At 25.3% G+C, this 16,144-nt stretch overlaps 1 protein-coding gene across 1 annotated transcript in view; it reads right to left on the reverse strand.

Moving 5' to 3' along the window:
* LOC100214477 (pre-rRNA 2'-O-ribose RNA methyltransferase FTSJ3) overlaps positions 1-16,144 on the reverse strand; it is a 71,946-nt gene that overhangs the window by 25,539 nt on the left and 30,263 nt on the right. Inside the window, exons 10-14 of the mRNA XM_065807504.1 lie at positions 13,812-13,919; positions 9,543-9,662; positions 8,078-8,178; positions 2,605-2,664; positions 2,375-2,485 (exon numbers count right to left, since the gene is read on the reverse strand). Coding sequence (XP_065663576.1) covers positions 2,375-2,485; positions 2,605-2,664; positions 8,078-8,178; positions 9,543-9,662; positions 13,812-13,919 — 500 coding nt within the window. The remainder of the gene's footprint in view (positions 1-2,374; positions 2,486-2,604; positions 2,665-8,077; positions 8,179-9,542; positions 9,663-13,811; positions 13,920-16,144) is intronic.

The following is a 16,144-nucleotide window of genomic DNA, read 5'->3' on the forward strand; positions in this document are numbered from 1 at the left end:
GGACTAAATGGTCATATAGCATGTCGAAAACCTTTTTTACGGTATGTTAATAAAACAGTTTGGATGGGTAAGAGATCATAAATTGTGGACATTGGATCAATGGAAAAAAGTCTTTTGGAATGATGAATCAAAGTTTGAATTATTTGGAACCAGAAGATGTCTATATGTCCAACAAATGGTAGGTGATCATGTTAATGATATTCGTTTAAGTTATTCAGTAAAACACCGTGATGGTAATTTCAAGATTTGGGGTGGTTTTGGAGGAGGGAAAGTTAGTGAGTTAGTTCAAGTCAAATCAACAATGGAAAAGTGTACTATAGCATTATGATTCATCATGCGGTGCCATCTGGTGTTTGTAATATTGGTAAAGGGTTTGTCTCAACAAGATAATGACCCTAAACACACTTCTAAATTATGTGCAAATTATTTGAAGACAAAAGAAAAGCAGAAAGTGCTTAGAATCATGACTTGGCTTCCACAATCACCTGATTTAAACCCTATAGAGAAACTATGGGATGAGCTGGACAGAAGGGTACGCATGTTTCCAACTAATATAAACAGTCTATGGGAATGCCTCAAAGATGTCTGGAAAAGCTTAAGTTTTGAAACATTAAATAATTTACTCCCTTGAATGCCAAATCTCTGTAAGGCTGTCATCTGCGCTAAAGGTGGTTATATTGACGAGAGTAAAATCTTGTAAAATTATTAAATTAAAATATTGTTAAGAAATGTATTTGTTATAAATTGATGAAATGAATAAGCATAGTTTGTTTCTTATAGACAATTCACACACTGACCAAAGACTTTTGCACGTTAGTGTGAGTGTGTGTGTGTGTGTGTGTGTGTGTTTATATATATATATATATATATATATATATATATATATATATATATATATATATATATATATATATATATATATATATATATATATATATATATATATATATATATTATATATATAAAGGCCTTATTATGAGATCTTTTTGCATAATGAAAAAGTGTAATGTAAGGTTAGAGTAACTTTACTCAATAATCATATTAAAATTGTTAAAAGTTTTTTTTACCTCAGTTGCGTATTTTAAAGTTACGCCTTGTAATTAAATTTAATTTGAAACCACTATAAAAATCAATTAAAGTCTTAATATTTTTAAATTAAACAATATTGTTATAAAAAAAATTATCAACAAAATTTAAATATGTTTTATGAAAAAAAAAAATTTTCAAAACTTATACTTTTACTATTTATTACTTAAAACATGACATCATGACATAACATTATTTTGGTTGCTTTCTCTAATGACACAACATTATTTTGTTTGTTTTCTCACTATTTAGTTATGTTTTTTTAATAAGAGGGGAATTTTTTATGAGTGAAGTTTTAACAGTCAATTTTTATCAAATAAACTCTTTCTTATAACAACTTTAAACAATCGATCAATCAAGTTTATAAGTTATTAATAAAATATTTGTGAACATTTTTTATGCTCATAAATAAAACTTTTGTCATAAGAACTTTTTCTGATATTGACTGTTATGTTTTAAATACTATTTGTATAAAACATATGTTAATCCAGGTAATACTGGATAAAAATACTTATTGTTATAAGCCAAAATTAAAAAATATAAAAAATGAGGTAAATAAAAGCTTGATAGTACCTAAATCAACTCAAAACCGTATTTGAATTAAACAAACTTAAAAAACAATTATTACTTGGTGATACACATGGTCCAAAAAGTATAGGCAACCCTAAAAATGAGGTCGGCAATAATTTGCCAACTTCAATCTTTTTGAGGTCGGCATCAGGTCGGCAAAAATTATACTAAGGTCACACCATAAAACATAGAAACAAGGTCAGCAATTTTTTGCCAAACTTAAATACTTTCAAGTCGGCAGTTAGGTCGGGATTACGGAATGCGGACCCTAATTCCGAGGGTTGTATAGGTATTAGTTTTAAAATTAGCTTCGCCTGACCTGATGGACTTAAGTTACATTCTATCAACATTGTTTTAAAATATGATCAAACCTTTGTTTATTAAAACTTTCATCCAAAAATATAAAAATTAGCAATCACAAATGCTAAAAATGACCAATTTGCAATTCGCTAAATAAAAATTCATTATTTGCATAATGTAAATGGTGAAACGCGTAGGTGGAACTGCCGTTTCGCACATAAAATTTAAATAGCATAACGCTTCTTAACAAGGCCTGTATATATATCTATATATATATATATATATATATATATATATATATATATATATATATATATATATATACACACACACATAAACACACACACAAGTATAAATTAGGAACAATCAAATTATTTTAAACAAAAAATTGTTTAAATTATTTAAAACAAAAATAAACTTTTTGAGATCATGAAGCTCTTCTTCTTTTAACTCAGTTATCATTTTATCCAAATCTTGTTGTTTTTCTTCTTCTGTTTTCTCTATTTCTTCAACTGCAATGTTTTCTTTACTTAAAATGTGAGAATATAGAAAAAATAACAGTGAGAAAGTAACAGTAACAAAAAGTAGAGATTCACATTTATTTATATGCATAATAAAATAAATGTATTTATAAATCTTTATATTTACCTTTCCTCTTTCTCTAATTTGAAATCTTTTCTTATTTTTTTTCTCCACGTAAATAATAATCTAAAAATAAACTTTTTTTTATACTTTATACTTTTCTGTGTTATTTCAGTTAACCATAATTATTTTTTTTAAATACTTATTTTCTTATCGTAACTTGCAGTTTGATATTTTATATTTAACTTCAAATTTATAGTTTACTCCATTTTATCAACTCTAATTAATAAAAATTGCATACACTGTGAAATTCGTGAACAATGAAATTTCACTAAGTTAATAATTTTTTATTAGGCCATATATAAGGTGACCTATGTAAATTAATTGGTCTTCTCCATAAGCTTTCTTCTTACAGTGTATCTGATAACATCTTTAAGATTATTGAATCCTTTCAAACGTAGTGTAAAAGTTGTTCTCGATGGACAGCACTCTTCTTCATATCCTGTAACTTCAGGGGTTCCTCATGGTTCATTCCTTGGCTCTATACTCTTTTCCATTAACAACCTTTCAGATATTCTCACACCTAAGGCGGCATTGTTTGCTGATGACTCTACCATTTATTCTTGTCATGATAAGAAGCTAATACTCTCTGATTGCTTGGAGGGGGCATCTGAGCTTGAGAAGGATCTCACTTCTACTACAGCATGGGGCTCACAGTGGTTGGTGAACTTTAATTCAGATAAAACTCAATTTTTTTTAGTCAATCGTTATCACAATAATTTAGATCTTCCTATATTTTTGAACGGAGATGTACTCAATGAGTCATCTACCCTTCACCTTCTAGGATTAACTCTTACTTCTGATCTTTCTTGGAAACCATATATCAAATCCGTTGCAAAATTAGCATCTGCTAAAGTTGCATCTCTTTATCGAACTTGACACTTTCTTACTCTGGATTCTATTCTCTATCTCTATAAATCTCAAATCCGACCTTGTATGGAATACTGTTGCCATATCTGGGGCGGATCTTCTAATGATGCCCTTTTTTTTTTAAACAAGATGCAAAAACGCATTGTACACATAGTTGGACCTGCTCTTACAACCAACCTCCAACCATTATCACATGGTCAAAATGTTGCTTCTCTTTCTCTTTTCTACAAATACTATAATGCGCACTGCTCTAAAGAGCTAGCATCTCTTGTGCCATCTACTAAAGTTCATTCTAGTGTTACTTGTCATTCAATTCTCACCCTTTTTCTGTGACTGTTCCTAATTGCTTCAGAAACTCTTATTTGTTTAGTTTTTTTCCTCGAACATCAGTTCTTTGGAATTCGCTTCCTTCATCTTGCTTTCCTGACTCATATAATTTGCAACCCGTTAGGTCATCTGTCAATTGTTATCTTGCTCTACAAACTTCATTTTTTCTCTGCCGGTAACTTCCAACTCTAATTGTGGTTGCTTGCAGCTTTGTTGGAAGCGAAGATGCGAAGAAAAAAAAAAAATCAAAAACTAATTAAAATTTTCATTTGTAACCTAATTAAGATGAACTTTTATCTTAACAATAAAATATTTATACAAGAGCTGATGAAGATCATTTTGTTTTAAAAAAGCAAGTTATTTGAATTATAAATGTCTTTTCTGTTTTTGTAAAGTAATCATTAATATGTGTTCAATAAAAACATTGTTACCATGTTGTTTATGAGAGATTTTTATACCATTGTTATCATGTTGTTTATAAGAGATTTTTATACAAATGCTACCATATTGTTTATGAGAGATTTTTTGTACAATTGCTACCGTGTTGTTTATGATTTTTATACAATTGTCTCTCTAGATCTAGATAGACACTGCTAAACTAGAACACTAGAGGTGAATTTATGATGTGAATTTAGATCTGAATATATGGTTCATTTAGATGTAATTATGGTTTATTATGGGGTTACTTACTGAAATGAGTAACCCCATAATTTAAACCATTTAAAAATTTGTATGACAAATAAGCTCCTGTATGACAAGTAAGTAAATCATAATTATTTATTTTTTTAATTTTTAATTTTTTTTTAAAAAAAGAAGATTTATGTTAACAAAAAAAAAATTACAAAGAAATTACACAAGAATTTAAGAAATTAAAGATATTTTGGATTTTTAAAAATAATAAAAAGAAAAGAAAACATGAAAATTATAAGTTAGCTTAACATTCATAACTTCATGATATTTTGGATTGTAGACATAATTTTTCATTTTTCTACCAATTAGAGAACTTAGTTTTTTACAAGTATAACGTTTTTTCTTATTGGGTGGGAAAAAAAAAAAAGAAATCAGTTATAAAGAGATTATCAGTTATAGAGAGATTATATATAAAGAGAAAATCAGTTTACACAAAAAAACTAAAAAAAATAATAGATGATTCATTACTCAAAATTGGAACTGATAAGTCTACACTTTTCAGTACAGAAAAATGCAGTGTTTTGAATACTTGATTGCATAACTACAATCTTTTATGTATTTTTTGCTATGGTTAATTATGTCACATTGCCGGAGTAGACAATTTTATGTTATGTAGCATTTTTTTCACTTTGTTTTTAAATTTTACTGAAACAGTTGTTTTTTTACATTCTTCTTTAACTGCTCAAACTTTCTTAATTGTTTCAGCTTTAGTCGAACCTCCCTATTCAATTCTTGATTGAATTCTTCCTCTTCAATTCTTGATTTGCTTCTTTTCAATTCATTTGTCAGGTTTTATTAATTATTGAAGTATTCTACAGTTTTTTCTAGTTTTTATTAAATAACTTTTAAATTAAAGAAACTTTTTTTTCTTAAATAACCTTCGCAACACAAAAAAATAAAAATATCAGATTCAAAATATGAAAAATCTATTAGACAGTTTTATAATCTTCAAAACTGGTTTGTTATTCATAATAAAAAAAATTTAAACTAGAAACTTTTCAAAGAAAAAAACCTTAAAAAGTATTTTGCTTCACAAAAATTTTATCAAGTAAAAATAAAGTTTAAATGCTCTAATATTCTTCTCTATATAGACTTGTTTTTACATAATGATATTTCCTAATAATTTTCATCAAATAAAGTAAAAGTGACTTAAAATAATGACTAAAAATAACTTTAATTATCTTAAATATATCTTTCAACATAAAAAAATTATTTAAAAATTATTTGAATTTTTTTTTTTTGTAATATTTAACTTTTAACAATAACTTTTAAGTTACTTTTATAACAGAAAATTGTATTTGAAAATAAATTATAAATTCGAAAAGTATATTTAAAATAAGTAATTTGACTTATTTTTTATATAAGTATTTATTATGTGATTATTGATGCAAAAAGTGAAAAAATAAATAAATTCTAAACACAACTTCCATTTTTCAGATAATAGTTTTTCATTAACTTTATTCAACCTCTATCAACATTAGTAATTAAATATTATAATTAAAACTTCATCGCTTAAAATCTGAATCTTGATAGTTTTCTTTTTAACTTTTTTTATTTATTTATAGATTTAAATTCTGTAACAAATTTGAAAAATAATAAATAAATTGATTGTTAAATAATCTGAAATATATTTTAAATTTATCTATAAATTAATCCATTTTTTTCAGACTCATTAATTTTCAGATTTTATTTAATACTCATCTATTCAACATCTATCAACATAAACTATTAATTGAACTACAATTAAAAGCACAACCTCATCTTTCGAAAACAGAATCTTGATAATTTTTTTTCTGATTTCTTGTTTTTTATCTATAATTTTAAATTCTATGTTGCTAATTTGAAATAAAGTAAAAAAATAATTAGCAAAAAAGCAAATTTAAAATAATGCAAAAAATTGCAAATTTTTTATATTCTTCAACTTAACATGATTTTTAAATAATTTCTTTCTACTAATTTGATTTTACCCACTAAGTAGTTCTTTCAACCAATTTCTAATAAATATGGTAAAATGGTTTGGACTGGTTTCCATAACTTTTTTCCTTTAAACATGACATTAGAAAAAAAAAAATCATTTTTTACAATTAGATGCTTTTCTTTTTTACTGATCATTACTAAGCTCCTCCTAACCTTACCAACAATTAAATTGGGATTTTACTTCTTGTGAGTATGTTATCTTCACCATTGCTAAAGAGCCTCACCCACTTCAACATGAGACTAGTTTAACATCAAATTTAATCCAGAGACCTTTTTTAGACAATCTTATTCTGCTATCTTATGAAACAATTTTAAATCTATTCACAAGGGTTAAAAGCCATTTTAATTGTAAACAATTTCCTGATACTTTTATATAAGAACTTTATTTAAAAAAAATAAAGTATAAACATAAAAGACCATAACACAAATTTTAAACTTTTTTTTTTTTGATTGGTTTTTATGCTAACATTGTGCCAAAAAACTAAATATTAAGAAGCATTACATTATAACAATATTTTGCATTATTTCTCTAAAGTTTCCTTAAACCATCTTTCTAAGTATAGAATACTATTATTGTATCTTGGCTGTTTTTTCTCTGTTAGGTTGTTTTTTAAACAAAGTAATAGAGGATTGTTGGTAGTGATCGACCAAAACAGAAATTGTCAAAACCAAAATAAACTTAAATTTCTGGTACACTAGTTCAATACTAAAACTGACATTTTGGCAAATGTTTTACCGAAACTAATACTGAAATTTTGGTTAAACAAAAAAAACTAAATCTAAAAATGCAATTTTACATCTGTTTTTATTTAGATTTGCTATTTTTTTATTTTACATTAGTTGTTTATTTTTAGACAACTTCTTTCTATCTTATATAATAATAATAAGTTCAGTCATAAAAAAAATAAAAATACATAGAAAATCTATAAAAATAACTAAAAGTTTACATCCAAGAAATATCATCCTTGTTCACTTTCTATTTAAACCATTTAAACCAAATTTATTATCTTTAAAGAAAACGTTATCAAACCATGATTCAAAATATTAAGCACACTGCAATTGTTTGATTATTTGCAATTTTAATATTTTTAAGAAGCAGATCGATAAGCACTATTTACTAGCTAAAAAATTAATTCATTTGTGAACAATAGGCTTATTTATTTATTTAGAAATGGTAAAATATTTTCTTGTAAAAAATAACTATTTTTCTAAATAAAATAAAATTTATAATTGTGCGAAATTGAGATTTTGGTTTTTTCAACCAATATTTTGCTACTTACCAAATTTATAAAAATTACCAAAACCAAAATTTTGGTATAAGTTTAAATAAAATTTTTGCCAATACAGAAATAGAATTTTGGTCAATCACTAATTGTGGGACTCTCTTTTTTTAACTTCTATGTTTCTTTTGCCTATTTTACAAACTTGTTCTTATTTGGTCTATTAAAATTTCATTATTGATTTTGATCTATTAAAACTCATTACTGATTTTGTGGGAAAAAAAGATGTGATTTTTACTCTAAAGATTTTCCCATTTATACTTTTTTTGTACATTTTTTTAAGTACTCAAATAACTTTCATTTTTCTCTATCTGTCTGTCGTCATTTTTACTTACTTTAACTCTCTTCTACCAAGTACTTTTATATCTTCACAACAAGCTTTAACTTCATTAGTTGTTGCTTTATGTTCTAAAATTTTTTCATCTTGTATAATAATCTAAAAATAACAATTAAGTTAAACTTATTGCTATCCATAAAAACATTTATTATATACTTTAAAAAAATGGTACAATTAAAAATAACTTAAATACATCAAAACGACCATACAATACATTCAAATACATCAAAATAAGTATTAAAAAAATAATCATAAAATACAGTAATCAGTAAAATGCAAATATTTTTGTAAATAAAACATATTCAATATAAAAATTTTTAATATGATTTTAACATAATAACATATATATATATATATATACAGTCGTCCCCCGGTTAACGAACTTAATTCGGAGTACGAACTAGTTCGTTATCCGAAAAGTTCGTTAACCGAAACGCGTTTTCCCATAGGCCGCCATTAAAAAATTTTTAATTGGTGGATTTTGCCGAAATAATGGGGGAAAAAATTCAAAAAATTGTCCAACTTGATAAATAAAATAGGCAAAGGTGAAATGATTGAAACCTGAGATTTATGCACTTTTAAAAATTGAAACAAATTGAAATTGTGCATGAAAATTGCTTGTCAAAGTTTTAGAAAAAACTAAAAATTGAACATGAACATTGCTTATCAAAAAATGAAAATTCAACAAGAAAATTGCTTGTCAAATTTTTACCAAAAAATTGAGAATTGAACTTGAAAAATGCTTGTTAAAATTTTACGAAAAAATTGAAAATTGAACATGAAAAATCCTTGTCAAATTTTTTAACAAAAAATTTCATGAAACTCACAAAACTGAGGGGGAAATGCTGGACGGCACGCCCGACCTTCACGCGCGTGTGCACGCCATTTGGCGGTCCCGGTTCGTTAACCGAGTTCCGGTTCGTTAACCGGGGGAGGATTTTGGGCAAACTTTCGGTTCATTAACCGAATTTTTGCTAACAGGGGGGTTCGTTAACCGGGGGACGACTGTATATATATATATATATATATATATATATATATATATATATATATATATATATATATATTTATATATATGTATATATATATATATATATATATATATTAAATATAAATGTTATACAAATAAAGATATAATTATTTTGCATATAACATCGACTGATAAAATGTACATTAACTCAGGATTTTATTAGCCATAACTGTTGAAAACATTAAAAAGTAAACATTACCATGATCGATGATCTTATAACTGGTTCATATAAAAGTTTGCACTTTACCAGTTTGCAGTTTGTAGTTTGTATTTTACTTAGTACTATCGAATACACCAATATACATATAGTTTTACATATACATTAGAAATGTTTTTTTATTTACTATCTTATTTAATGAACATTTATTAAAAGTTATTATTAAATTAAATTATAAAATTGACTTAACAAAAGGAAACTCATCAGCAAACAAACCTTGTTAGTTGTGGATAGTATTTCAACAGCATCACTTGATGTTATAAATTCTTTGTCAGTTATAGTGGTATGAAGTGTAATATTATTTTCTGGGTAACCCTCTCTTTGTCGAGTTACTTTCTGTAAAATGAAATAAAAAAAGAAATTATTCTATTGGTAAACCTTTATTGAGTAAAAATAAAATTTCATAAATATTTAAACTGCTAAAAAAGTATTATTTTTAGATTACACAAAGTTTCAATATTTAATTGACTATTTATTTTTATATTTTATATTTGACAATTTGCAACACTTATCATCAGTTTATACAAATATTATTCTAGATTGATTATAATTTTATCTTCTGTTATTACATAATAAAACTAATATTTTTTTTCATAAAATAAAAAAAGCTCATTCTAAACCAGTTTAAAAACTATATTATAAGAAAAATTCTTATAATATCACTAAATCAAAGTTCTGAGAACATTTTAGACTTAAATGCTAAAAATGTTAGCTCAGCAATTTAAATCAAACATAATACTGAATAAAACCACCAGTCTTAATATATTCATAATTATGTAATTAATATATGAATAATTAATATATGAATAATTATAAAAATACTGAATAAAAATACCACCAATATATTCATAACATAAACTTAGATATTTAAGATAATAAAAATTGTGATGAAATGGCATTCGCCATTATGTGTCAATATAATAACCAATTTTGAATAAAAGAAGTCTGTTAAAAAACCCCATTAGGAAATAGTTAAAATTAAAACCTTTTAATTATTTTAACTTTTAACTAATTATTGGTAATTAAGACCTTATTAATTATTGGTGTAATACAAGTTCTTATTTTCTTATTTAAACAAGTCTGGCCAACCAATCATAATATTTAAACAAGCCAAACCAATCAATTGTAATATTTAAACAAGTCAAGGTAACCAATCATAATTTTATCAAAGTCAAATAGACAGTACTTTTTTTTAAGTAGTAAAGTGCTAATACCTTAAGCAGTTGATACCTTGACTAACTTGTAAAGTTAGTTACCTACCTTGACACTTGTAAAGTTTTTTTATTTTAACACTTGTCGTATTTAATCATTTATTTATAATATTTAAGATCTTTTCAGTAACAAAATAGGTCTTTTCAGTGATAAGATTGATCTTTTTAGTGATAAGGTCTGATATTTTTTTATGATTTAAACTTTCATGCAGCCATGCGCAGTGGTTAGAGTTCTGTCTCAGAACCAAGAGGTTTGTGGTTCGATGCCAGCTCTAATCCAATAAGCAACATTGGTAAGGAAGGAGGTGTGAACTTCCTAATTAAATGCTCTACTGCGGTGCTCTGTGATAAGACTGTAAGGACTTCTGGGAGCACCTTAACAACTACAAAAAACAAATTAAGTGCTTTATTAACAAGTAATTATGTTACATCAATACACACAGATATATATATATATATATATATATATATATATATATATATATATATATATATATATATATATATATATAAATATATATATATATATATATATATATATATATATATATATTTATATATATATATATATATATATATATATATATATATCTGTTTGTATTTATTTTTTTTTGTACATACTTTCAAAAAAGTGCTCTATGAAATAAATCAGAGATATATGCATTGAAAATAAAACTACATCCTTTTTACTACAAAACGGTTCATCCTGAGTTAAATGGTTTATTCTAAAAAAAACAAAGAGTTGTTAAATAAAAAGTTAATTTTTAAATGCTGTCACAAAAATTAGTTTCTATTAGGCAACCGCAAATCTAATGATTATATCAAACGGGACAATCCATGCACTCATTACAACAATCTAACACAAGATCGTATTCTTTTTTTTTTTGTATATAAATATTTTCAACGGAAAAAACCTTATATTTTACCTGATGATTACGAATAGAAACTAATATTAGCAAAAATTGTGTAGTTTTATTTTCAATACATAGATCATCGAAGTTGCCATACTGAAAGTTGCAGTTTAGTGACCCAATGTTCAGCAACAAAACAAAAAACACAATTAAAATCATGTTTTAAAAAATTCCTTCATGTATTTACTCACATATTTTAGGGTTTGGTTTTATTTGTTATTGTATTGGTCATTATAAGGTTTGCTTTCAGTTTTCTAAATTACGATGGAATCAAGTTTTGTTAGGAAAAGATTAGGTAAAAAATATCACCTAGACTGCAATGAACCAACAGTCTAACACCCCACATTTATCATGGTGTGGTCAGTAATAAATTTCAAGAGCACTGGGCAACTTCAATTTGAAGACTTCAAATGTCACAAATGATTTTTTTTTGGAAGAGCATTTAAACTATTGATGTTTTTCAAAAGTACCTTTTTTTTGACAGTCAATTTGAAGGACGTAATTTGTAAAGAAACATTTAACAAGAATCATTAAATGAACTTATATATAGGCAACCAACACAAATTGGATTTGTGTTGGTTGCCTATATATTGGTTGCATAAAAGTGGACATTTGAGGTTTTCATTCCAAGGTCATTCCAATTGTCAAAGGCACAATGTGTCAAAAAAAACTGGCAAGTTTTTACAAATTTGGCCCCAACCCTGTTAAGATTACAAGATTTAGCAGGGGTTGATAGCCGAAAAATAGGGCTAGGAAAAAATTTATAATACTTTATATATTGTAAATTTATGCATACATTATATATTTATTAAATACTGCCATATATATTATATATATCTTTTCATACTAATTTACTACTGAGAAGGTTAAAATTACAAGATTTAGCAGGGGTTGATAGCCGAAAAATAGGGCTAGGAAAAAATTTATAATACTTTATATATTGTAAAGGAAAAAATTTATAATACTTTATATATTGTAAATTTATGCATACATTTACTATTTATTAAATACTGCCATATATAATATATATCTTTTCATACTAATTTACTACTGAGAAGTTTGCAAGCAACCACTGAGCAAGCCAATATGGTTGCAAGCTATTGAGTTATGAGTTAATAGATAACAAATGATATTATTAAAAACAAAGGAAACAGTTAACTGATGACTTAAAAAGATGTAGGTTGTATGTAAAGATAAATTGTATGTAAAGATAAAGATGTAGGTGTATGTAAAGATAATGTGTATGTAAAGATAAAAATGTAGGTGTTTGAGTCATAAAAATATGAAGATGGGTGACAGTTATAAGGCTTTGTTGATGTGTGAGGAAATAAACTAGATAAATAAAACATTTTATAGCATGGAGGGACAGATACAATAAAACGATGTGTCTTTGCTTAATGACAAGACAAGCGAGAATGAGTTTTGGTTTATAGAACTAGAGATAATAGTTTGTTTGAGCAGCGACCATGATAGTATTTGTAGAAAAAAAGGAAGAGACACAACCTTACAACATTGAGAAAGTAGCATAACCTTAGCAAATAAAGTAGGTCCAAAGGCAATCCAAAGCACATTTACAAGGAGCTTTTGAACCTTGTCTGAGAGTGAGAGGGTTGTTATTGGTCAAAACAGGAATGCCAACAATATTGCAATAGTTATTAGCACAGAGTTTTGTTGGAATTGAAATCCACAAGCCACTGCAAGATTCTAGCTGTTACAGAAAAGTGATCAGATTAAAGGTCAGTGGCTTGTTTTAAGCATTTAAAAAATGAAGACTTTTTGTCAAGACATGAGTATATAGTTGAAATTGTCAGCAAATACAAGCAAAAAAAAAAAAATTTTTTAGATGTAACCTTGCTACTTTAGATGTAAGATTGCCAAGAAGACTGTTATTGTAGATAAGTAGCAAAGATAGCGATTCAGGAAGAATCTTAATTCTTCCTGATGAACCTACTGATGGTACCTATATATATATATATATATATATATATATATATATATATATATATATATATATATATATATATATATATATATATATATATATATATATATATATATATATATATATATATATATATATATATATATATATATATATATATATATATATATGCTATAGTTAATGATAGCTCAGTAAGAAATGAACAAATATTAAATTTCAAAATAATCAGTCTTACAAACATTTCTGCGCAAGGTCTAAAGGTAGAACTTCACTATTGCCCATACAGTAAAAGGATGAATTAGCAGTAGAAAAAAATTTAACAAATAAACTTTTTGGTTAATGTGTTTGTTTAAAAGATATCTTAAAAATTTTTTGAAAATTTTATTCTTATGACTATATCATATTTATTGAAATGACTTACTTCAGGCTTCAATATGTTCAATCTAATCTTTGAGTCCTGTTGTATTTCTTTGAAAACATATTTTGGGTCCAGAAACCTTTCATCCATCTTATCTGGCTTCAAGTATCCCTAATTTAAAAAAATATATAGCAGATAAATTAATTAAATGTATTTCTCTAGTCTGTTATATTATCATTTATTTCAACTTCAAATGTTTTATAGCCATTTGCATAAAACTCCTAACTTTTTGACAACTTTAAACATTTTTATTAAAGATGGTTTTATCACCATCAATTATGTTTTTACTGTTATTTCTTTTGTTATGTTCCTATTAAAGGGATCCTAAAGTGCAGAGACAAGTTGTGTTCATATTAAGGAGAATATTAAAAAAAAATTTGGGGATGAATTTTTTTAAGTAAAACAAAATAATAAATGTATACCAAGAATAACAAACTATGTAGTTTTACTTGAAGCTTGCCGTCTTAATTGTATCAGCTATGAAAATTTGAATTTTAATATTGCTAAAGTAGATACTGTAAAACTATGCCATTTGAAAAAGAATGTGTTTGTTGCATTGAATTAAAGGAAATAAATATCGCCTCAGTTATTACAAATTAATTAATAAATGAGCATTCTTTAAAATATAAACTGATGTTCGCAGTATTAAAAACAATAATAATAACAAACATTAACTTTTTGTGCATTATGGCTATGTAAAGTAAAAAAAAGTTTTTTTTTTTTTCTAAAAGATCAGAAATGCATAACAGAGCATAGAAGTTTTTTGATTGGTTGGATTGAACAATATCAGTTATGGATATCAATGGCCAGTCTGAATGACAGGGAATGATAAACTGATTTGTCATTATTAAAACAACCAATAACTCCGAAAATTCTAGTTATAAGTTTTGATTATAAATTTACTATTTAATATTTTATAACTGTCAAATTAAAACTGTGAAATATGCTTTTTGTGCCTTTTTTATAGAATTTACACTTTACAAATTTATAGAAAGCTTTTTATTAATTAAAGCATTAAATAATGTTTTATGGCAATAATTCAAGACATGGCAATTAAAGTTGTCAACATGTTGCAGCACACGTTTAAAAACATATATTTAATAAATCCCAATTTATATGTCATATTTGGCAAGTATTTTACATTAAAACCTGTTTTTTAACATTACAAATCATTTTTTTCCTTAACATTTTAATGTTTCTTAACATTTACAAATCGTTTTTCATTAAACGATTTCAATTTTAAAATTGACTCCATAATACTACACTATTTTGCAATTTTTAGATATAATTGCTCAATTTTAAAAATAAAATAAAACAAGCAAAACATGCTTTACAGAATAAATTTCATTAAATATATTCTCGCATGATTAAATAAGAATTTCAAGAATATTTGTATCCAATGAAAAGTTTAGCAAATAAATGCTATTAATTAAACTTTTATAAGGTTAAATAATATAAAATTTTTTTACAGAATCTTAATAAAGATAATGATCATTTAATAACAATAAATAAAACACAAAAGTAATTTATTGTAATAGACAAGCTTAAAATATCTGAAGTATTTTGTTCATATTATTAATGCGGACTTCGCGAAATTTAGATAATAAAATAACTAAAGAAATTCTATAGTAATTTATAATGAAACAAAAAAACTTTTTTTTCATTAAGAAAAAAAAGTTTTTTTGTTTCATTATAAAAGAAGAAAAGAAATTCTTTAGTAACCTATAATGAAGAAAAAAAATCTATAAATTGATAAAAAAAAAAAAAGAATTTTTAGATTTCTTATTGAAATTCTACAATGACATCATATACTAAAACTCTTTGAAATTAAACGCGCTTGAATAATTTATAAAGTCTGTAGATTGCGACGTATATTTTAAAAACTTGAAGCAACACGCTAACATTGGGACAGTGAGTTTCGAGTAAAAATACAAAGTTTCTTTTCTTGGTATATGTTTATTAATTTGTTTTACTTAAAAAAATTGAGCTCTAATATTTTTTTTATCATTCTTTTTCATATGAACACAACTTGTCAATTTTATAATCTTTATTAATCAATAGTTTTGAGAAAGTATAAAAATATGCAAAATATTGTAAAAATAGTAAAAATATAAATAATAGTTAAAATAGTGTAAAAATAAATCTTAGAATATCTTTACAATAACTTTAGGCTTAAAAGAAATTGGGAAAAAAATAAGGGCAATATGAGCACAGATTTTTTTGTTTTCTACATGTCAAAACAGTTCATAATTTAAAACTTAAAAGACAGGTTAATCAGATAATCTCTATAGGTTATATACCTATATAACCTGTTTATTAACCTTCAAATAATACTG

The sequence above is a fragment of the Hydra vulgaris genome, chromosome 10, assembly GCF_038396675.1.
Source record: "Hydra vulgaris chromosome 10, alternate assembly HydraT2T_AEP".
In the NCBI taxonomy this organism is placed as follows: domain Eukaryota; kingdom Metazoa; phylum Cnidaria; class Hydrozoa; order Anthoathecata; family Hydridae; genus Hydra; species Hydra vulgaris.